The 23,912-nt window shown below is 38.1% G+C and overlaps 1 protein-coding gene and 1 long non-coding RNA gene across 5 annotated transcripts in view; one reads left to right on the plus strand and one right to left on the minus strand.

Moving 5' to 3' along the window:
- Positions 1 to 23,912, plus strand: part of LOC120235231 — a 75,912-nt gene that overhangs the window by 39,377 nt on the left and 12,623 nt on the right. For both annotated transcript variants that reach the window (XR_005529342.1, XR_005529343.1), the window contains exon 3: positions 22,748 to 22,801. This is a non-coding gene — a long non-coding RNA (uncharacterized LOC120235231). The remainder of the gene's footprint in view (positions 1 to 22,747; positions 22,802 to 23,912) is intronic.
- The window catches only part of PDSS2 (decaprenyl diphosphate synthase subunit 2), a 260,475-nt gene that overhangs the window by 35,857 nt on the left and 200,706 nt on the right, over positions 1 to 23,912 (minus strand). For all 3 annotated transcript variants that reach the window (XM_039237439.1, XM_039237440.1, XM_039237438.1), the window contains 2 exons: positions 8,868 to 9,041; positions 7,657 to 7,788 (listed from right to left, as the gene is read on the minus strand). In XM_039237439.1, coding sequence (XP_039093370.1) covers positions 7,657 to 7,788; positions 8,868 to 9,041 — 306 coding nt within the window. The remainder of the gene's footprint in view (positions 1 to 7,656; positions 7,789 to 8,867; positions 9,042 to 23,912) is intronic.

The following is a 23,912-nucleotide window of genomic DNA, read 5'->3' on the forward strand; positions in this document are numbered from 1 at the left end:
TTTTGTTTATCTATTCATCATTTGATGGACACTGGGCTGTTTCCACTTCTTGGTTATTGTAAATGTTGCTAATATGAATATTCACGTACATGTTTTTGTTTGAACCAAAGCCTTTAAATATAGGCATCGTGCACTATTTCAGAGCAATTCTTTGCCTGTCTTTATACTGCCCTATATTTTTCACATTTAAGCCAAACTATAATACTTTTATTTCTTTGAATATAATGCAGTTGCCTATCTGCATCTCTTTTTCATGGCCTCTGTTGCCTAGAAAGCCTCTCATTCCCACCTCTGCTATCAAGATCTTCTTCTTCAAGGACCCTCACAGAGATCACCTATTTCACAAATCCTTTCTTGACTTTCCTCTGGGCTCTCTAAATGACATCGTTACACTATTCCCATCATTACACACATTGTTTGTGTGTTTTTCTTATCCCCTCTTTATGAGGCCATAGAAAACCGTTAGACAATGTACTGCTGTATCTTCTGTAGTCGACTTTTGTTTTTCTTTAAGTATAACAGAAAAACTTAAGACACATTGTAATTAGGAGATTTCTAGAGCCATTTCAGAGTCTTTGTGGTCTCAAATACAGTCCTTTCAAATGCCCACATTGTATACCCTCTGAGGTAGAGGATGACAATATTATTCCTTTTGAAACAACTCAAAGTAACTTAAGCAATTAGAGAATATCCGGTAGCATTAGGGAAGAGTCTCTGAATGTGCATTTTCTCTTTTGTTTAAGAATATACATGTGTTGTGTTCATGTACACCAGCCTAAACTAGCAATCTTTGCTTCATGTTTTGAATAAGTAGTAATAGTAGCATAGTACCTAGGGATAAGTGAGTTGTAGCTTAGCATTGGTAAAATGTAGTTCACGTAAGTAGTTTATGGCTGGATATGACAGTGTCAGAATGTCACAAGCCTAAGTGACATTTCAGTACTTTCAGAAACAGCCAAGAAAATATAATCATAATTCCTATCTCTTCAGTGACTTATAATGGCAGCAGAAAACTAGAAAGATCATTAAAAATAAAGCTTGCTGACCTGCAATGGCCTCTGGACTCCCTGAGAGAGTCAGAGCTCTGTGGTTCTCTGCAGGATTCTACTTTCTTTTATTAGGAATCAAAATGATAACTGAGTAATGACTTCACCTCCCTAGGGTGAATCACCCATTCACTCAGTATTTTTACCTGATCATTATTTTTCAGGAGCTACAAATTTAAATTTAAAATTAAGGTAGAATTTAGTATAGAACATTGCTCAACAAATATTTTTCAGCTGTTTCAGTTCTGGCCTGATGCTCTTAACTGCCTCTTATAAAAGTGATTGTGTGTGTGTGTGTGTGTGTGTGTGTGTGTGTGTGTGCACCTGCCTGCCCATGGGTGTGATGGAAGACAGCTATCTAATCTTAAGACTTTGGGTGTTGAAGAGAAGGTAGCAGGGCCTGATACGAAAAATTCCAGAAGCTTCTTCTTCTTTACAATGATACCGAACGGCACTAAGGGTATGTGATCTCCTCTTCGCTTCCCTGTCTAGTCATTCTCACTCTCCCCAAGCAGGAAATCAAAAGGGTAGATGGGACACAAACCTGTCTAAGTACAGCAGGGAAGTAATTTTACATGTGATATTAAGAAATCATAGGTGACTTCCATCAATGGGAGCAAGACTTCTCTATTTCTCAGTGTCAAAACTAATATTAAGCTTCTAACAGTGATTAGTATTTTTCTTATAATGCATCTCTTGCCTAAGAGACCTCAGATTTATTTGAGAGCCAAAAGGGATCTCAGAAATGATCCTGTTCAACAGCATCATTTGACATTAAATAATAACAAGGACATGAAAGAATGTGATTAAGTTTATAGAGACGCTAGCAGAGTCCAAACTAGAATCCAGTCTTCCAAAACCTTCCCCTATGGGCCATTTCTGCTATACCAACTTGACTTTTTCTATTTAACAATCAATACAGGGCTGCCATCAAATAGCCTAATTCTATGAAGACAATACCACAAATACTTTTTGACAAATACTAACTGGATGACTATTCCAAGTAAGTCACTTTGGCAGGTGAATTCACTGTTATCCTTAGGGATCTTGAAATAAATTCAAAACCTGGGGAGGAGGGGCGCCTGGGTGGCTTGGTTGGTTAAGCATCCGACTTCAGCTCAGGTCACGATCTCGTGGTCAGTGAGTTCAAGCCCCATGTTGGGATCTGTGCTGACAGCTCAGAGCCTGGAGCTTGCTTCGGATTCTGTCTCCCTTTCTCTCTGCCCCTCCTCCATTCACACACTCTCTTTCAAAAATGAACAAATGTTAATTAAAAAAAAAAAAAAAACCTGGGGAGGAAAGGATTACAAAAATGCAGTGGAGGTAAATAATCATGAAAGACTATGAAAAGAGTACTAGAACTAATTTCAGGATTAATAAGCAATTTCCTTGAGATTTCGGATAGAATGTCCCTCTTGAGTATTATGCTAATTTTGTCCCCTAACTCTGAGTAGAAGGCATTCACAGAATAAGATTACTATCTTATAGAGTTTTATATAAACATGAATATTATGATTTAGAAGATTAAAATAAACTCAAGTAAGGGGTCTTTAATCTGAAGAATGTTTCCCCCTTGTATGACAAAAACTAACTTCCTATTGCTTATTTGTTTCAGATTAATCAATCTCTTCACCAGTGATCCTGCTCAGGACTCAAACATGTAGATAGAAGAAGGGCCTGAACTAAAAAAAAAAAGGGGGGGGGTGGTGCCTGGGTGGCTCAGTCAGTTAAGTATCTGACTTCGGCTCAGGTCATGATCTCACAGTTCGTGGGTTTGAGCCCTGCATCGGGCTCTGTGCTGACGGCTAGCTCAGAACCTGGAGCCTGCTTCAGATTCTGTGTCTCCCTCTTTGACCCTCCCCTGCTCATGCTGTCTCTCTCTCTCAGAAATAAAAAACAAAAACAAAAACAAACAAAAAAAGAAGGGCCTGAAATCATTTGGAGCAAACCACAGAAGCTTAGCAAGTTCTTGAGAGGGGCGACAGACTGCCAGTCTTTCCTGAAGGGTAAGGATCTAGATATCATCACAGGGAACCTAGCCTGACGGACCGGATGTCCCCTGCTCACAGCCATCATCCAGGCGGGTTTACTGACCTCTAGACACGATATATTTTATTTATTTGAGTTATTGGGTAAGGCATTGGCTATTTGGAAAGGATATCCCTTTGAAAATTTAAAATCAAGTTGGAAATAATGATTTGGGAGTATTTCACCAGCTGTTTAGGAAATCCTGGATTCTCATGTTGTCTACATTTATGACTTTGTATGCTTGCAAAGAAACTAAAAGTTAAATATGTCTCTCTTCTGTGAAGCTTCTTTAAAATTCAGATCTCCGCTATACATATATATATATGTAAATAGCCCAGGGAGAGTTGGTAGCTTCCATTCAACATATTTAGCTGGATCTTTTCAACCAAAATGTAAATCTGCAGTGTATTCTAATGTAACCCAATTAGAGCTACTAACACCATCTGTATATATATTTTTGGTTCAGCTGTCAAAAAACACACAAATACACCCCAGTAATACAATATTGAATAGTTGTAGGATACTCATTGTACTATATTTCATTTAATTCTTTTTACATTTTTAATGAATCAATTTTTCACTTTTTCCTTTTAGAATTAGATTTTTTAGTGCATACTCTAATATGTAAGTCTTTATTCATATCTGATATTTTGTGAGGACAGATTAATAGAAGTGGGATTACTATAATAAACTATATAAAATTTTATTTTATTAAAAAAATTTGGGGGGGGTGCCTGGGTGGCTCAGTTGGTTGGGTATCCAATTTTGGCCTAGGTCATGATCTCACCGTTCCTGAGTTCGAGTCCTGCATCGGCTCTGTGCTGACAGCTCAAAGGCTGGAGGCTGTTTCAGATTCTGTTTCTCCCTATCCCTCTCTCTGCCCCTCTCCCACTCACACTCTGTCTCTCTCTCTCTAAAATAAATAAACATTAAAAAAAAAAAAAAGGTTTTTAGTTTCTTTGAGAGCGTGAGAGAGAACATGTGCATGCACACAAGCAGGGGAGGGGCAGAGAAAAGAGACAGAATCCCAAGCAGGCTTTATGTCATTAGTGCAGAAGCTGCTATTTGGGGATCACGTTCACAAACTGTGATATTATGGCCTGAGCTGAGGTTAAGAGTTGGATGCTGAACTGACTGACAGACCCAGGCACCCCTTAACTTTTATTTTAGAGAGAGAGAGAGAGTGAGCACAAGCAGGGGAAAAGGGCAGAGGGAGAGAGAGAATCTCAAGTAGGCTCCATGCTAAGCACAGGGCTCAATCCCAAGACCCTGGGATCATGAACTGAGTCAAAACCAAGAGTCAGACACTCAACTGATTGAGCTACCCAGGTGCTCCCCCCAATTTTATTTTTTAATTTTTAAAAATGTTTGCTTATTTAAGTAATCTCTACACCAAATACGGGGTTTGAACTCATGACTCTGAGATCAAGAGTCACATGCTCTACCAACTAAGCTACCTAAGCACCCCTAAAATTTTAAACTATGCTTTTAAATAAAAACAAACACATGTATGTTTTCCCCTACCCTCCACCCACTAATTGCACTCTTTGGTTTAAATCAATAGTCTATATTTATATTTTTATGCTGTATTATTCTTTAAGCCATGTAGAGTATTATGATTATAATTTCATTCTTATACATTTTTAATATTTTCACAACTAATAACTGCTTATCTTAATCCATATGTTTAGTGTAGCTATTTTAAAACTTGGCCCCAAATTCTTTGACACTCTTCCCATTGCTTAGGTGAGTCTACAAACCATTCTCTTTGATTGTGGGTGGGCCTGGGACTGTTTTGATAAGAGATTATGTAAATGACTGTGTGTGTGACTTCTGAGGCTGGTCATAAAAGAAGATGCAGTCACTGCCTTGTTTGCTGGAACGCTTGTGTTTGGAGTTCTGAGCTGGCAAGTAAGAAGTCTGACTATTCTGAGGCTGTCATGTTGCAAGGAAGCCAAGAGAAATGGAGGAACCATGTGTAAGCACTCTGGTTGGTCAGTAACGTGGTCCTGACATTCCGGTCCAGGCGCCAGCATGAGTTGAGTCTCTAGATGATTCCAGTGCCCAGCATTGCTGAGTCACCTCCAGCCTCCGAGTCATTTCAGCTGAAGCTCCAGATGTTATGGAGCAGTCATCTTTGTGCTCTGTCCAAATTCCTGACTCACAAAATTCATGAATGTAATTACATGGTTATTTTAAGCAGCTAAGTTTTGGGGTAGTTTGTTATGCAGCAACAGTAACTGCAACACTTAGTTTTCTATGTATCTATCATTGATTTGTCTTTAAATTCTCAATACGGTCAAGTACATCAGTTCCATTGTTTTCCTTAAAGAAATTTCTCCTGGTGATCTCTGTCCTTTTGTCTCAATCTGGACTGGATACATAGCCATTCATTAGCCTAGGACTTGCTTGGATGAGAGAGTGTAGCATGTTACTTATAACTTAAGGATGTTGGGCCTTGGAGTCAGGCTGCCTGAGTTTAAATCCTGGCTCCACTGTTTGCTAGCTGTGTGACAGCACAAGTTAATTTCTCTGTGCCTCAGTTTCCTCAGTAGGAGAGTGCTTGTCACATCATAAGTGCTCTTATTGTTTATTATGCTTCCTTTCATGTTGTTCCGGGAATTCCCACTACCTCATGCCTATGTCTGATCCCCTAATTCTTGGTTACTTCTTTGTCTTAATAAAACACATCACCTGAAATATATCCCTTGAGAAAAGATGCTTGGGAGATAAGTTTTTTGAGACCTTGTATATCTGTTTTAAATGGTCTTTATTTAACATCACACTTGATAATGTGACAGTCATAAAAGTCTAAGTTGGCAACAATTTTCTCTTTGAATATTGAAGATGTTAGTTCACTGTCTTGAAGCTTTCAATGTCACTGTTGAGAGGCCGTTCTGAGTCTTGATCCTTGGTGTATGTAGGTTTTTCTTTCTCTTCTTGGAACTCTTCAGATCTCTTTTCATCCCCATTGTTTCAAGATGTGATAATGATGTGATTATTTTGGGCCCCATTTCAATTTGAAAATTTAGGTCCTTCAATTCTTAGGATTTTTCTTTTCTTTACAATTTTTTAAGTTTATTTATCTATTTTGAGAGACAGGGGGGCAGGGAGGGGCAGAGAGAGAGAGGGAGAGAGAAAGAATCCCAAACCCACAAACTGTTAGACCATGACCTGAGCCAAAACCAAGAGTTGAACACCTAACTAATTAAGCCACCCAGGTACCTTTCTTTACAAGTTTTGTTGTTGTTGTTGTTAATTTTCTTAACTCCATTTTCAGTTTTCTTTTGGGACTCCTAATTGCATATAAGATCTGTTGAACTGGTTCTCAAAATTTTTTTGTCTTTTTTATCTTCTATTGACTTTCTCTTCAACTTTCTGGGAAATTTTCTCATTTGTATTTTGTATCTTCTGTTCTTATGATTTATAAAAATTCTGCTTTCATATTTTTTATATTTTATAATTCTGGTTTCTTTTTTTTAATTTAGATTTTTTTTTTTATTTAAACGGTTTGCCCAGAAAGGAATCCTCTCATCTTCTATCAGGTGAATGTGACTTTCTCTTCAACTTTCTGGAGGTTTTTTCATTTGTATCTTCTGTTCTTCTGATTTATAAAAATTCTGCTTTCATATTTTTATATTTTATAATTCTGGTTTCTTTTTCTTTTTTTATTTAGATTTTTTTTTTTAAATTTAGATGGTTTGCCCAGAAAGGAATCCTCTCATCTTCTATCAGGTGATTATGAGGGATCTGAAGCTGGCTGACGGAATTTTGAAAGCCAATGAGAAAAGAGGGTTAAGAGAGGGAAAATCTTACTGCTCCAATGCAGATATCACTTAGGCTCTCTGTGCTTTAGTACAGCAGGTATCCCTGCCCTCAGTTGTGCCCACTTTCCCATGTCCAGTCTCACATTAACCCAATTGATAAGAACCACAAAGTTAAATAAATTCTATGAAGTTTTGGGTGAAAGGGCAAGAATTATCATTCCAGAGTTTCTGGATTAAAGAAAATAAAAAAAGTTCCCCCTCATCTTTTACACCTTCTTATCTGGAAAAAAGTAAGAAATTTAGCCAATTTAAGCCGCTGTACCTTTCCCACTTCACCATGCTTTTTTTTCCCTCTTTGATAATACCTCAGAATTTGAGTATTCTGGATCCAAGTTTGTTTTAAAATAACCCAATGAGCTGACAGACGGAGCTTCTGGAATTCAGCTTGTGCTAGAGTTTGCAGATGGGAAATTGCCGTCAGTTAAAGGGTGGTGCTATTACCATAGCCCAATTTTTGAAAGCCTTTAGAGAAAAAAAATCACCCAAGTTAATTAGCATCCACCACAGGCACTGGTTTCGGGTTGCAGTATTCTAAGAACTCAGATAATAAGAAAACAGTAGTTTAAACTCTAAGTTTTAGCTAGCATTTGCCTTTAAAAAATGTGGCTTATAAAGTAAGAATTTTACCTGTTCTATGAAAATGCTCTTATATGGCTGATCTATAGTCTTGGATCATCATGAAATATGAATTATGTTCTAAAATCACCTAAATACTACTCTACTGATCCCCCCAAATAGGAATAATTTCATTTTACCTCTCTGATCTGCTTAATCCACAAATCTCTTCCAAGAAACTCCTGATGTAAGACTACGGGAGCTGAGTTTAGATTAAAAGTCCTGGAGTCACTGGTCTTTTCCTTAATAAAAGGCTGAAGGTCAGAATTTATCTAGGAGGATTAGTCAAAAGAGTTAAATCAGTAAAATGCATATATACTACTATGTTTCAGTCACTTCAGAAAACACCAGGTAATGCAGTGAAAAATGAAGCTGAAGGAATGACAGCTTTTAGGCGAACTTTAATAAGCAAAAGAATAGTTCATATGATTTACAGTAATCTTTAAAATTCTTTAAAATGATTTTCCCCTGACATATTCCTTTTCTATTTGGCAGCAGACTTTGCTTTTATTTTTTAAATTAAAAATAAGAATTTAAATGAAGTTTTAATGAACAAAATTGCTTAACAGACAAATCTAAGATTTAATAAAATATATAAAAAAACTTATCTGGAGCTATTATATATATGTGTATATATATGTGTGTATATATATATATAATATATATATATTTTCTCCTCTCTTATGGGCTATTTAAGTAACATATAAGAAATATATATTAAATGGAATCTTTCAGTTACATATATACAGAGAAAACAATATAACAGCTAACCTTAAGACTTTTTATATCTCAGTATGCCCACTCAAAAGGACCAAGTATTAGAATTAAGCCTTTCAATTTTACTCAGTATATATATGTATCTATATGTGTTATATACACACACATATATATGTATGTATCTACATGTGTGTATATATGTGTGTGTGTGTGTGCATAAATATATACTTTTTTAATCAGTATATTTCTTAAATTTCATTAAATTTCCACAATTTGTTTTACATAAGGGAACTTTAAGGTAACAAAAACACGAATATTCTCCCATTCTGTAAAGGGCAACATTACATGTTATTTCAGAATTTGTAAGAGTTCTCTCAAGAACCCTTTCAGGTGGTAAGAAAAGACAAACATCACAAATATGGTTTAAGTAACTGTAGCTTTCTATCAAAACTGCACAGTACTCACCAATCACAGTGTTTATATTACATAACAATTACCGTCTATGACTGATATATTTTAAGCACACAATAAGCATTTTTTTTGAGATATAAAAGCAGCTTATTAAATGGCAGGAGGTTTCTTATGTATCATTTTAGCTATTTAAGCACTGGAAAAAGAAAAAATGTGCAAATACCTTATGACTCATGGCCATGTGCTTCCCATACTGAAATGCCATATCCTGAACGTCAGCATCATGCTTTGCTAATTCCATTGCAGCCTGGCAGCTCTTTGCTAATAAGGCACCATGGGAGAGAAAAGTCTGTTCTTTCCAAGCTGATATTCCAATATCTTCTGTGATATGATTTTCCTAAAAAATGCAACAAAGCCAGGATTTTAAAAAATGTTTTAGGAGTAACTTAATTGTTTTTGCTTTGAAGAATAGAAGAGTTAATAAATGAAGTCCTCAAGACAGAACTAAAAGATGTGGGACCTCGGCTCTACCTGCAGAGAACTAAGGGGTAGGAATTGTTGTTTTGGGGTAATGGAGGGAAAGATGAAAGAAATCCGGAAGCAAATTTTATTTTGAACCAGGAGACTTCTATTACAGTTTATTTGTAGGATAAAGCAAAATTAGAAACTTGGGCCTCCAAACTAACTCCCTTCTACATTCACGTAAGTGCTGGTATTCCAAAACACAAGATGCATATTGCCTTTAACTTATGTGGAAATGTCAAGGGCATAATGAAGAAACTGCATTCTCTTTGAAACAGTTCAATAAAAAAAAATCACAGAGGAGGTAACCCATTATAATGGAGTATGATTAGATTGTATTATCATCCAAGTTTATTCCTATAAGAAGAAACAAGAAGATAAGGGAGTATATAAGTGTAGTTTATTTATTTTCGTCTTTTTAAATTACAAAAACCATTGTAGAATCTATAAGTATACATGTACCTACTGCCTCTAGACCAGTGATGTCCATTATAAATATAATGTAAGCTGCATATGTAATTTAAGATTAGCTAGTAGTGGGGAGCCTAGGTGGCTCATTTTCAGTGTCCAGCTCTTGATTTCAGCTCAGGTCATGATCTCAAGGTTGTGGGATTGGCCCCGCCTCAGGCTCTGTGCTGGGTGTGGCACCTGCTTAGGATTCTCTCTCTTTCTCCCTCCCTCTCTCTCTGTCTGTCCCCACTTGCAAGTGTGTGCATATGCACATACTCTCTTTCTCAAAATAAACTTTTAAAAAGGTAAAATAAAATAAAATTTCCTAGTAGTTACATTAAAAAAGTGAAAAGAAATAGGTGAAGTTAATCTTAATGACATATTTTATCTATCCCAATATATCCCAAATATTTCAGCATATAAAATTATTGAGATATTTTAGGGCTGTCTGTGTGGCTCAGTTGGTTAAGTGTCTGACTTTGGCTCAGGTCATGATCTAACAGTCCATGGGTTTGACCCTGTGTGGGGCTCTGTGCTGACAGCTCAGAGCTTGGAGCCTGCTTCAGATTCTGTGTCTCCCTCTCTGTCTGCCTCTTCCCTGCTCACACTCTGTCTTTCTCAAAAATAAACATTTTTAAAAAATGCTTTAAAATTATTGAGATATTTTATATTTTTTATACTAAATTCAAAATCAGTGTGTATTTTACACTTACAACACATCACTAGCCACATTTCAAGTACTCAGTAGGTACAAGGAGCTGCCCTGGTAGATGGGTCTGGTCTGCTCTAGGTAGTCAGCTGCCTGCAGATAGAAATGATGAACAAAGTATATAAAACAATGTTTATTTTATGGTATTTCTTTGAAACTTCAAACTAACTAGAACCCCTCCAGAAGGATTAACTAAAACTACTTCCTGCCACCCATACCATAATCCTTCTCTTTCCATCATTATTTGAGGACAAAATAAAAAATAAAATGAAAACAGGACCATGAAAAGGTCAGATCAGATCTGGCCCTATTTTTTCACCATACTGAAGGGAACCTTCTGCCTATTGGTCTGATCAAATTCTCAGCTTTATTTTATTATGCCTTTAAACAAAGAGAAAGTTCCACTTACGGCAAGAGTTACAAATGTACAACATAACATTATGTAATAATAAAAAAGGCCACCCAAGGGAGAAACGGTGAATAAAGTGCTTTATAAAGCATTAAGTATGAATAATAACATATTTAGTTTTGGGAATTTAAGAATATATTTTTTACATGTGCAAAGTTAATATACCATATTGATAAACTGAAGATTGAATCCATATTATCTCTCCATACATACTAAATAAGCATTTGACAAAATTCAACTCCTATTCTTGATGGGAAAAAGAAAAACCTAAATAAAAGAGGAACAGATGTATAATTCTTTAATATGATGTGTGTGTGTATGTGTGTGTGTGTGTGTGTGTGTGTGTGAGTCCCAAAGTCTGTAAATACTTTATTAAGGAACAGGAGTCTTTCCTAATAAAGGCAGGAATAAGACAGATGCACACCACTGTTATTTAATAGTGTAAAGAAGAGGCAAAAAGAGATGTATAAATATTAAGAAAGGAAGATTTTAACTATCACTATTTGAATACCATGTAATTGTCCATTGGGAAAAACTAGGAGACTCAACTACAAACTACTATAAACAAGCAGCTAATTCAATAAAGTAGCAGCATATAAATATAAAATTAATATAACTTATAATTAATATGATAAATGTATTAACCATAACTTTCATGCATAAAAAGTAATAAGAAAGTATTATAAACAGGATCTTTTCTTCCATTCTATCTATTGAAAAGAAAGATTAAAAAGCTGGGAATAGACTGAGAAATGTAAAAAACTGATACAAATAAATTGCTAAAATACTAGTGAAGGAACAGAAGTTACTTGAACGAATATAAAAACATATCATATTTAAAGACAGTATAGTCTAACCTCATAAAGTTTACTCCAATTAAGCTGAAAAGACCTTTTTTCCCTCCTGAAACCAGGCAAGCTGATTCTAAAGTTCACATGCAACAAACATAATAAAAGTAGGCAGGAAAACCATGAACAAGAAGAGCTCTGTGTACGGTTGGGGGAGGAAGAGGAGAGGGGAGTTGGGGACATGGATAGATGTCTAGCCCTACCAGATGGTATAACTATAAAGATATCATGTATTATACTACAAAGCCTTTGTAATTTTAAAAAATGTGTATTTTTTAGACAGAAAGAAAATTGGATCAAATAGAAAGTCCAGAAATCAAACTATATACAAAAGATTTGCTAACTTGTAGGAAAACCTGGACTTTTCAGTAAATGTTGCTGCTACAATTGAATATCTATCTGGGGAAAAAAAAAAAAAAGCGCAAAACCAACCAATAGCCGGATCTGCATTTACACCATTTATCGGGATAAACTCCAAAGGCAAAAACAAAAGTAAAACAACCACAAAACCGTAAGTGATGTTAGAAGACAAAGGACAATGAGGGAAAGTATTTGCATTTCCTTTTTTTTAAAGATTAAAAATTGTTTTTTAAAGTTTAATTATTTTGAGACAGAGAGAACACACGTGTGCAGGGAGGGACAAAGAGAAAGGGAGAGAGAGAATACCAAGCAGGATCTGTGGTGTCAGCACAGAGCCCGACTTGGGGCTCAAGCTCACAAACTGGGAGATCATGACCTGAGCTGAAGTCAAGAGTCATACGCTTAACAGACTGAGTCACCCTGGGGCCCCAAAGTATTCGCATTTTCTATCACGGACAAATGACAAAATCTCTCTGTGGTAGGCTAAGTGTGTCTGTGCCGCCATAGCCCCTCTCCCCAAATGTGACCTTAACATGGCAAAAGGTACTCTCCAGATTGACTGAATTCAGGATGTGGCGATGGAGGGGTTATCCCAGATTAACTGGGTGGGCATAAGGTAATCACAAGGACCCTTGTAAGAGGAAAGCAGCAGGGTCTGGGTCAGACAGGAGAAGTGATGACAGAAGGAGACAGGGCAGGAAGATGCTAAGCTCTTGAACTGGAATATGGAGGCTGGGGTCAAGAGCTGAGGAATGAAGGCACAAATTAGAAAAGATAACAAAATGGATCTCTCCTAGAGCCTCCAGAAGGAAAGCAACCTTTTTTTTTTTATTTTTTTTTTTAAATTTTTTTTTTTTTTAATGTTTTATTTATTTCTAGGAGAGAGAGAGACAGCGCGAGCAGGGGAGGGTCAGAGAGAGAGGGAGACACAGAATCTGAAGCAGGGTCCAGGCTCTGAGCTGGCAGTCAGCACAGAGCCCGACGCGGGGCTCGAACCCACGAACCTCGAGATCATGACCTAAGCGAAAGTCGGACGCCCAACCGACTAAGCCACCCAGGCGCCCCAGAAGGAAAGCAACCTTAATGACATCCTGATTTTGGGGCTTCTGACTATTAAAGAAAATTCCTACCTCTTCAAAGCTTTACTAAGTGTTGGTAAGGCTGTGAAGAAACGGGCCTCTCGAGCATGGCTAGTGGAAGCACAGACTGGATGGAAATTTCACAATTTACCTATGAAAATTACAAGTGTATTTGCCCTGTGACTCAGAAATCCTACTTCCAGGAATTAACCCTACATATAAGCCCACGCACATGTGAAATGAAATACATACAAGGTTTACAGTCTATTGTTCACCCAGCTGCAAGGGCAATCCTTTTACAACTTAAAGCAGACAGGTTACATTGACCTTTGTGCTACTTCTCTAACACTGCAGGCCTGCTCTTCTGAGGCCTCTGAACTTGCTATTTGCAGTCATGCACTCTCCCCAGATGTTTCCAGGGCTCGGTGCCTCATTACTTTGGGGTCTCTGCTCAAATTTTAACTCCTCTTGAATAGTCTACCTCCCACTCCATCATTTCCTGTCTTCCTTACTCTGCTTTAAATATTTTTTCCTTGATACTACTAAACTCTTCACATAGGTATTGGTTTAATGGTTTACTGCCTATCTCCTTCACTAGGATGTTGGCCACATCTTGCCCTCTGCTGAATCATCAGCATTCAATGTAGTGCATTAGGTGTGCAATAAATATTTGCTGAATCTTTCTTTCTTTTGGTATCTTTCTCTCATTTCTACCTTCCTGTCTTAATTTGGAAATAATACAGAATTGAAACAATTCTTGAATGCCTCACTACCACTCATAGAATCAAGATGAACTTCAGCATAGCATTTAAGGCACTCCTTTTTGGTACCAAGCAATACATCTAGCCCCATCTCCTACCCAAAATATCCCCTTTGAGGCCTGCATTCCAAAGACACAGAACAATCTGCTGTTTCTTGAATAAAATATATACTTTCACACTTGTGTGAATTTAAAAATATTATTCCCTTTAAAAAGAATATCATCTCCTCCTATCCCCTGCCTATTACACTGAACATATCCCATTCAAATATCACCTATTTGAGAAACATTCTTAAATACTCCCACAAATACTTTTCTCTTCAGACTAAATTCACTTTACTTATATTACAATACAGCACTTATTCTTTCTGAGTTGTATACTTTTTTGTCTTTTCTTGATTAGGTTGTCTTAGGCATCTTTATATATTTTTAATCACTTAGGCCATATTTAATCTCCAACAAATGTTCACTAAATGAACAGAATCATGCTTATCTGTTAATTTTTTTTTTAATTTTAGAGAGAGAAAGTGAGCATGTAAGTGGGGGAGAGGGGTAGAGGGAGAAAGAGAGAGTCTTAAGCAGGCTCCATGTTCAGTGTGGAGCCCAATATGGGATTCGATCTAATGACCTTGAGATCATGACCTGAGCTGAAATCAAGAGTCAGATGCTCAACTGACTGAACCATCCAGGTGACCCTAAAAATTTTTTAAAAGCAAATGATGGATATATTCATACAAGAATGCTATTCAGCAACAAAAGAGAAGCAACTACTGACAGATGCTATGCGGTAGATGAATCTCAGAAACATTAAGCTAAGTAACAGAAGGCAGGCACAAAAGGCCAGACATCGAATGACTCCACTTATATGAAATGTGGATTAGTGGTTGCCTAGGCTGGGGGTGGGAGCTGTAAATGGGCATGAGGGACCTTATGAGGGTATGTGTGAAAATGTTCTAAAACTGATTCATGGTGATGGTTGTACAACTTGATACAGTTGCTAAAAAAAAATCACTGAATTTTAGGCTAGAAATGGGTTGATTTTATGATATGTAAAATACAGCTCAATAAAGTTCTTAAAAAAGAAAAAAATGAATGAGTAATATTTTACATTTCTTAGTATCATACTTAAATTGTTATTTAAAAAACTTATATGACTCTCAATTAACTTTTTGTGGTTGGTATACCATCTTCATTTATTCACACAACAAACACTATTTAGGTTCTCCTTTGGGTCAGGTTTTCTGCAAAGCAATATAGACATAAGGATTAATAAATAGTCTGTCCTCAGGGTGCTGGGGTGGCCCAGTTGGTTGGGCATCTGACTCTTGATTTCAGCTTGGGTTATGGTCTCATGGTTTGTGGGTTTGAGCCCCGCATCGGGCTCTGAGCTGACAGTATGGAGCCTACTTAGGATTCTCTCTCTTCCTTTCTCTTTGCCCTTACCCTGCTCGCTCTCTCTCTCAGAAAATAAACTAAAAAAGAAATTAGAAAAAAAAGTCTGTCCTCAAGAAGCTCACAGTCCAGGAATGGCGTGGATAAATATATCTGTATATGGATATAAAAATATAGATAAACCAATATAATTCTATTTCAGAATAATTTTTGCAGGATTTCCAATAAAAGATTCAGTTTGGCTCATTATATTTTATTTAGTGTGCTTAAGATGTTTTATTATTTCCACATTTTAAATTATGCAAGTGATACCTGATCACTGAAAAAAAACTTGAAAATTCAGTAAACCATAAAACAACTTATAGTCCTTAGAAATCTACTACCTAAGTTAATAAGAGCATAAGTTAATGTTTCTAAGTTAATCAGAAAATTTTTATTTTAGTTTATTCCATGAACATTAAATTATTATACATTGTGAACTTGGTTACAAGTGAAACAAATCCCTCCATTCATTTCCATCAGCTTGCCATGTATATATTAAAAGACCATGCTCTGTTACAAAGGAAAAATAAATCCATAAAATACCAAGAAACTGGTTTGATAACCACATTCAAATCAGTATCTTCACACATCAGAGATATAGAATTGGTGTGAAATGAATGAATGTAGTCAAGAGTAAATGAGATTTAGATATTCTTATAGCATCAATTACATATGTGCAGTTTTTACTAAAGATTTATTATCTATAAAAGGAAGATACAGTGAATGAATATTTACTTTTGATGGGATTTCCTTTTTTCCATAAAGGTAATATATGCCAATGTGCCTATTGAATGACTGTCAGACAAAAGTACATTAACTTAAAAAATGCAGGTCTCTTATTCACCTTTTCACTCAAGTAAGGCTGGTTCAATCACACACACACACACACACACACACACACACACAACTGAAGCTTGCAAGATGATGTTTGCCTGAGATAGGGGCACTGGTGGTTTTGCTCAGAGATAATATGCTGTCTGCTAACTGAATTGTCTGGGGGCGTACTCTGGGTTGCTTTCCTGATGAAAGCAATACATTGGTACATAAATATTCACAGGAGACCACAGCGTATTTATAAAGGGGCTGGTTGGGATTAAAGGTCTAGTCCACGGCCACAGAACAAAAGTAAATTAACTGATGCAGGAGAATGACAAAGCCCCATCTAGAACTTGCCAAGTCGAACTCCTACCTTTCACATCATCAGAAAAGAAGAGTTTGGGAGATTCAGAAACTGGCTGCCTGTCAAGATAAAAACACTTTAAAGAAAGTGTGCAAATATTCTATTTTTCATGCTTCCTACTTCTAATACATACTCTGAGCCACTATCTTTATAAACGCAGCATAAATTTGGGTTTAATGAAAGACCAGATCCCTCTAATGACACATTTCACCATTTTAAATGTTTGCTTTGAGTTGCTGTTTTCAGCTATTTTGAGAAGTTAAACACGAGCCAAAAGAGTTTACTGGGAAATTTTCAATAAAGTCCCTCTAAATTTAGGGATAAGAAGAAAGCAAGGGAGAGAATGAAATCTAGTATTTCCTGGGAACTAGCTAAGTGATGGCCCTTGCACATTCACTATTAGCTCTCAAAAATCCCAATTATCATTATTCCCATTTAAAAGGCAAGGAGGTTTGAAGATGATATTTTGATCCAAATCAGACACTAGTCAGAGACTAAGCAGAGATGGGTCTCAGACCTATAGCAACTGGATTCTATTTTGCTTAATACATAATAGAAAAATATGCAAAACTTTTATAGCTGAAAAAGTAGGCTGTATTTAAGAATGAATGACATGTTTTGTCTATGTATCAAAAAATATTTTCAACCTATAAATTAAGTCTTTTAATAATACCCATTGAAGAAATCCAAGAGTCTAGAGCATAAGATGAGTAATGAGATTAGAAACAGCAGATATCACAAGTATTTTTTCAGGAATCCCTAGGGAAGAAAAAAAGTATAATATTTTAACAGATTCACCTAATGGGATAAAGTAATTTGCTCAGATTTATAATCCAATCACAAGGGAAAGAGTAGAGTAGTATTGGGAAGCTTTGTATCTTTGTAAATCATGGGAGAGAAACTAGTAAGATCTGATACATGTGTATAACTGAATTCTATTTTTTTAAAAATGTTTCTATAGAATAAAAAGTTTTTAAAACTTTACTCAGAAATTAGAGAGAAGATTACTAGGGAATTTAAAAATTGAGAATTCTTTGGTTTATAACCAGCTAGTCCCTTCCTGCCCTCCCCACTAGTCACTTGTTGCTGAGATGTATGGGACTGACCAAGCCGAAAAGGGGTCAGGATGGAGACGGGAAGACTATTTTAGAGCACAAATCCTTCAGCAGGTGGCATCCTTGGGAAGGGGGAAGCTCTGAACAGCTAGAGGGCAGCAGATAGTCTTCGGATGGGTTGTACAGTGGGGGGCAGTAGGGAATACTGAATAATTCTTTGCGATGAACAGACTGGACACCAAGGGGAAATGCGGCCTGTTTTGAAATGCACAGCATATGCCAGTGTTTGCTGTCCCATGCAAATGTGCAGTAGATTCAGTTAACTGATATTTCTGTGTGCTACTACATGCCAAGCACTGTGGATTTGAAAATTAGTTAGGCATTACTTCTTGACCATTAGAAGTTCAGCAGGGGAGAAACACAGTCAACAGAAAGTAGTTTGGTATGTGCAAAAGGACCTATGCTTATAGTATAGAGAAGGGAGTGAACACCTCTATTAAGAAAGATTAAAGACGGCTTCGGTGAGAGGACAGTTAGAGTTGAGTTCGGGTCTGAATAATAAACTGAAATTAGTCAGGAAGATGACACAGAGGATAACTTTGGGGCATCAATATTAGTTCCATATTGTTGAAGCATATGGTGGGAGAGGTAGGTGAAGGATGAGACTAGTCAGGAAGGCAAGACGCCTAGAGGTTTGGATCTTATCATTTAGGTGCTAGGAAACTGTTTTTAGCAGGAAAAGATATGATTACATGTGCAATTTAGATGGGTTGCTCCAGAGGCAGTTTAGACAGGAGGGGAAATAACTGAAGATCCAGTAAGGGGTGAAGTGCTATAGGTAGGTGAGCAGATGAGCTAAAGTGGTAGCTAATGGAGGCTGAGACGCAAGAACAAGATGAGCTGTTCAAAAAGTGAAACAAGATAGCTCCCTACTGTGGACAAGATGCTGCTTAGCTAGGATCCACTCCCCTCTCCCTCCTTACTAACAAGGCCTAATTTTGTTTGGGTACTCACTGCTCTGGTATGTGAACAGACTAATGCCCTTTTGTACAAAGTGGCCATGATGATGGTTCTAGGACCTGAACTTCCTTGAGCATAACCCCTTCTAATCCCTTCTCCTCCCACATTCTTTCCTTTTTTTTTTTTTCCTTTAACCACACTCTTAAGTACACCCTCAGGGCATAACACCCTTGATCTTCCCTGGAGATATGATTATGACACATACCTATTCTTTTTTTTTTTTTTTTTGAGAGAGACAGAGTGGAGCAGAAAAGGATCAGATAGAGAAGGAGACACAGAATCCAGTGCAGGCTCCAGGCTCTGCACTGTCACCACAGAGCCTGATGCAGGGCTCAAACTCATGAATTGCGAGATCATGACCTGAGCTGAAGTCAGATGCTTAACCAAGCCACCCAGGCACTCTGACATACACCTGTCCTTAAACATTCTCCTCTTGGTGGTTCCCTAGTATGTACTCCCGGCCCCTAGGCTATAAAAGCAGGTCTCAAGGGAGGTGGGGTTGTATTTTGCTGCTGCCCAAGACATGCTTCTGTCCATAAGTCCCTTTAATAAGCCATTTCTCGTCAAACTGTGACAGACTGTGTCTGTCTTTTCTTTGATCTAATAGCTCCTCTCACCTTCTGAGGTGGTTTTGCATATATCTCCGTTTCATGGAACACTTGCCAATGATTCATTTAGGAAGGGGTAATTCTAGGTAATGAGATACAGCAGTGAGGGAGTCTATGAAGAGGCTCCTAGAGAGAGACTCAGGTGGAACTTGCAACTGCTTCCCCTGGAGGCCGCTCTGTCTTGGAGAAATACACCCAAATTGCCACCAGCCTGATAATAAATTGGACACTAAGAGGCAGAGCAGAGACAGTAAACCTTGATATGATGGAGTTGTCATGTTAACTGCCTGATGCCCGACTACATCGGCACGTTTGGTTAGAGTAAAATCGACTACCTTACTTTTGTAACTATTTAATTGGATTTTCCATTTTTTGCAGCTGAAAGCATTCCAACGAATTCGTCCCTTAATGAAAAATGTTCACGCTATACAAAGTCTACACATGCCAACGTTAACAAACTACTGAAACATTTTAGGGTGAAATCTGCTTAGGATGGTGTATTAGTTATTTATTGCTACATAACAAATTATCCCAAAACATAGCATCTTAAAACAGCAGACATTTATTATCTTATAGTTTCTGAGGGTCAGGAGTTCCAGGAATAGCTTAGCTGGCTGGTTCTGGCTCAGGGCTTTTCATGAGGTATACTCAAGCTGATAGCTGCGGCTGGAGCAATATAGAGGAGCTAGAGACTCCACTCCTAAACTTACTCAGGTGGCTTTTGGTAGTAGTTGTTAGTTCCTTGCCACATCAGCCACTCCATAGGGCTGCTCACATGACATGGCCACTGGCTTCCCCCAAACTAAGTAATACAAAAGAGTGGGAGAGAGTGAGAACACATTCCAGAGAAAGCTTCACAATCTTTCCTGATCTTCAAAGTGACATGCCATCATATCAACTGAATGCTGTTTATCACACAGACCAACCTAGGACAGTATAGAAAGGAATTATGCAGGATATCAGGAGGTGGGCTCACTAGAACCTATCTTGGAGCCTGGCTACTAGAGATGGAGTCTGATTAAAATTTGTGGGTTGGAATATTTTAAAGCCTCTGTAAACTTTCTGCCAAGTTGTTTTAAAGAAAGGTTCTTCTCCTTTTAAAATGTAAAGCACTTAAACATTTTTAAAAAATGTTTATTTTTGAGAGAGAGAGACAGAACGCGAGCAGGGGAGGGGCAGAGAAAGAGAGAGAGGGAGATACAGAATCCGAAGGCAAGCATTCGGCACAGAGCCTGACGCAGGGCTCAAACCCATGAACTGTGAGATCATGACCTGAGCTGAAGTCGGACGCTCTACCGACTGAGCCACTCAGGCACCCCCCTCCCTATTTTTTAAAGGAAGCTCTACACCCAACATGGAGCTCAAACTCTTGACCCAGAGATCAAGATTCACATGCTGTACTGACAGATCCCACCAGGTGCCTTAGAATGGTTCTTCTGATGTGCACAAGGACCAGCCAAGTTTGAGACTGCCTTGCCATTCAGTAGAATTATTGTTTTACTTACCAATGTAATGGGTAAGAAGTGGGAAGTCTGTACAAATAGACAGTCAATGAAATTGACTATTTGTATTTATTCATTTATTCATTTGTTAAAGATTTACTGAGTGTCTTTTTGGTACAAAACATTGTTCCAGGTGATCATGCCAGTGAGCGAAACCAGAGTCCTTGTACTTATTATAATCTAGTGAGGAAACCATATATCAGATAACCAGACAAATACTTAACTATAAACTTAGATACTTCCAATGGGGGAGATGAACATACTTCTATGAAAGCATGTAATCAAAAAACTGGGGCTTTGGGGGATGGTTTCCCTGAAGAAGTGATACTCAAGATGATAAAGGAAGGATGAATAAGGGGTAAATAGCAAAGAAGATGAAGATTCATGCTCTAGGCTCTAAGGATCGTACACACAAAGGAGAATGGCATGTCTGAAAAGTCAGAGAGGGCTATCAGGGCTGATATGCAGACAGTGAGGGTGAGAACAAGTGGTACAAGGTCTGGCTGGAGGAATAGACTGGGGTCAGACTACGCAGGGTCACTTTTAGGATTTTGGTCTTTATCCCAAGAATGATGGGATGTACTTCCTCCAGTGACACAGAGCACAGGCACAGAATCAACAGATTAGCATTCTGAGATCCCTGGTAGGGTGGAGAAAAGACTAGAAGATGAAGGGGACTGTATACAGGGAGATGAAGGAGAAGTTACCAGAGTAGCTCAGATATGAGATGATGGCATCATGGGTCACACACAGGGAGCAGCCAGGTTCTAACACAAGGGTGAATGTGTAGGGTAAAGCCAGGCTGTAGCCTGTGCCATGCATGGTGGGGCGTGAGGACATAAACAAGGTCCTGCTCCTGACTACTATTATGGATCGGATGGATCCCTGCAAAATTTCATGTGCTGAACCCTTAACCGCCACTGTGGCTATATTTAAAGAAGTAATTAAGGCTAAATGAAGTCATAAGGAGCGGGCCCTGATCTGATGCTTAGTGCTCTTAAAAGATACCAGAGACCTTGCCTGGCTCTCTCTCCCCCATGTGGGGATACAGAGAGAAGGTGGCCACCTGCTTCTTAGGAAAAGAGCTCTCATGAGAAACCAAATTGGCCAGAAACTTCACCTCAAACTTCTAGCCTCCAGAACTCTGCAAAAATAAATTTTGGTATTTAAGCCATCCAGTCTATGCTATTTTATTACAGCAGGTCAAGCTAACATAACCACCTTCTGGGTAAATTTTAGGATTCAATCACTGATGTTTTGAAAGCATATTTACTCTGTCCCTTGGGCGTCAGAGTGGCTCAGTTGGGTAAGCATCCGACTTCAGCTCAGGTCATGATCTCATAGTTCGTGGGTTTGAGCCCCACATTGGGCTCTGGGCTGACAGGTCGGAGCCTGGAGCCTGCTTCAGATTCTCTCTGCCCCTCCCCCCACTCATGCTCTGTCTCTGTCTTCAAAAAAAATAAATGTTACACTGTCCCTCCCTGTATCTTTTCAGCAGTCTTAACAACCATCATGCTAACATACTGCCTTAAAAAATGTTGAAAAGATCTATATTCTGATTTTCTACTTCTGCATAACAATCTACCCAAAACCTTAGTGGCATAAACACCACAGGTATTTTATTATGCCCAAAGATTCTGTGAGTCAGGAATTCAGAAAGAGAGAGGGTGGTCTCGGCTACAAGATTCCTGGCGCCTCACTCAGGAAAAGTTGAAAAGCTGGGGATGATCTGACTGGCTAGCGGCTGGAACAGCCAAAACACCAGAGATCCGCTTCTAATAAGATAGCTTATTTACCCATACACACCTCAGTGAGGCTCTTCTGGGACTGAGGACTGGAGTGCCTCCCCGTGGTCTACTCACGTGACTTCTGACAGCAGGGTGGTGGAGCAGGTTGAGCTCAGAGAGGGACCAGGCGGAGTGTTTCAAGACAGCAAACATTCTAAGAACCCGAGAAGTCATGTAGTGTTATTTCTACAGTACTTTATTGGTTCAGGCTCTCACAAGCCCACTGAGATTCAAGGGAAAGGGACACAGATCTTCACTACTCCATGGGAGATGATGGGATGAAAGTAAAAAAAAATTGTGGCCTTTTTTCTTTTGAAACTACCACACACTACTTTTGAAGAGTGCTCAGGAGAGCAACTGCTTTCTTTGCTTCCTTTCAGTTATGCTTCTGGCTAAGGTGACAACACAGAAGATGGAGTAGAGCAGCCATGGGGGTAAGTAAGCATTGTGAGTGGCGAAAGTATTAAGAATGACTCCTATGTTTCTGACCCTGAGAATCGGGATAAACAGTGGTTTGGAGGAAAAGTGGTTTGGAGTGGGTTTGGAGGGAAATGGAAGATCATATATTTGGTTTTATATGTACAGAGTCTCTCATGCCTGTGAGAGCTCCAAGAAGAAATACTGAATAAGCAGGAAAATATTTAGCTTTAGAGCTCAGGAGTGGTCTGGGATGGAGATATAAATTGAACCTCACTGGCATATAGGCAGATGATAATTGAAGGCTTGGGCTTCATTTTCTGAAAGGTCTATTCTTATCTTGTGATCAGAATGGTATTCTATTAAACAATTTACATTCTTAATAGTCATGTTTTATCTCTCAGGCAAATAAACTGCCTTTTAAGATGCTTTGCTATGATAGCTATCAGTGAGTGACCTGGAGTACCTCTAAATGGTGTACAAATTCAATTTAAACACTGAACAAATGAAATTGTTCACCAACCAGACCCACTTTAAACTTGAGGGTCTATTTAATTGAAAGGACCATCATATGTACTAAGTTTTCTCAGACACCAATAGCTTTTCTGCCTTCTCTGTATCTGTATTAAACTTCACTTCTTATACCTCTATATATCTAACCTAATACTCTTACATTTGATTTTTTAAAAATGCTTATTTATTTTTAGGAGAGGGAGAGATGGAGTGTGAGTGGGGAGAGGTAGAAAGAGAGGAAGATACAGAATCTGAAGCAGGCTCCAGGCTCTGAGCTGTCAGCACAGAGCCCAATGCGGAGCTTGAACTCATGCATCATGAGATCATGACCTGAGCTGAAGTTGGATGCTTAGCCGACTGAGCCACCCAGGCACCCCATCTCCTACATTTGATTCTAATATATTTACTTCACAATACATTTGCTGCTATTTCCTTTAAATAAAAACATTTTGTGGATTAAAATATATATACAGTACTACTGTGATGATGGGTACTTTTATTATTATTCTTTATGTATGTCTATCATGTATACTCTTGTATGACTGATACATTTCATAATAAAAAAAATTTAAACCACTCTCAATAGCCTTTAATTCTGAATAAATTCAACATTTT

Source organism: Hyaena hyaena, unplaced genomic scaffold (assembly GCF_003009895.1).
Source record: "Hyaena hyaena isolate Hyena2069 unplaced genomic scaffold, ASM300989v1 scaffold_123, whole genome shotgun sequence".
Classification (NCBI taxonomy): Eukaryota; Metazoa; Chordata; class Mammalia; order Carnivora; family Hyaenidae; genus Hyaena; species Hyaena hyaena.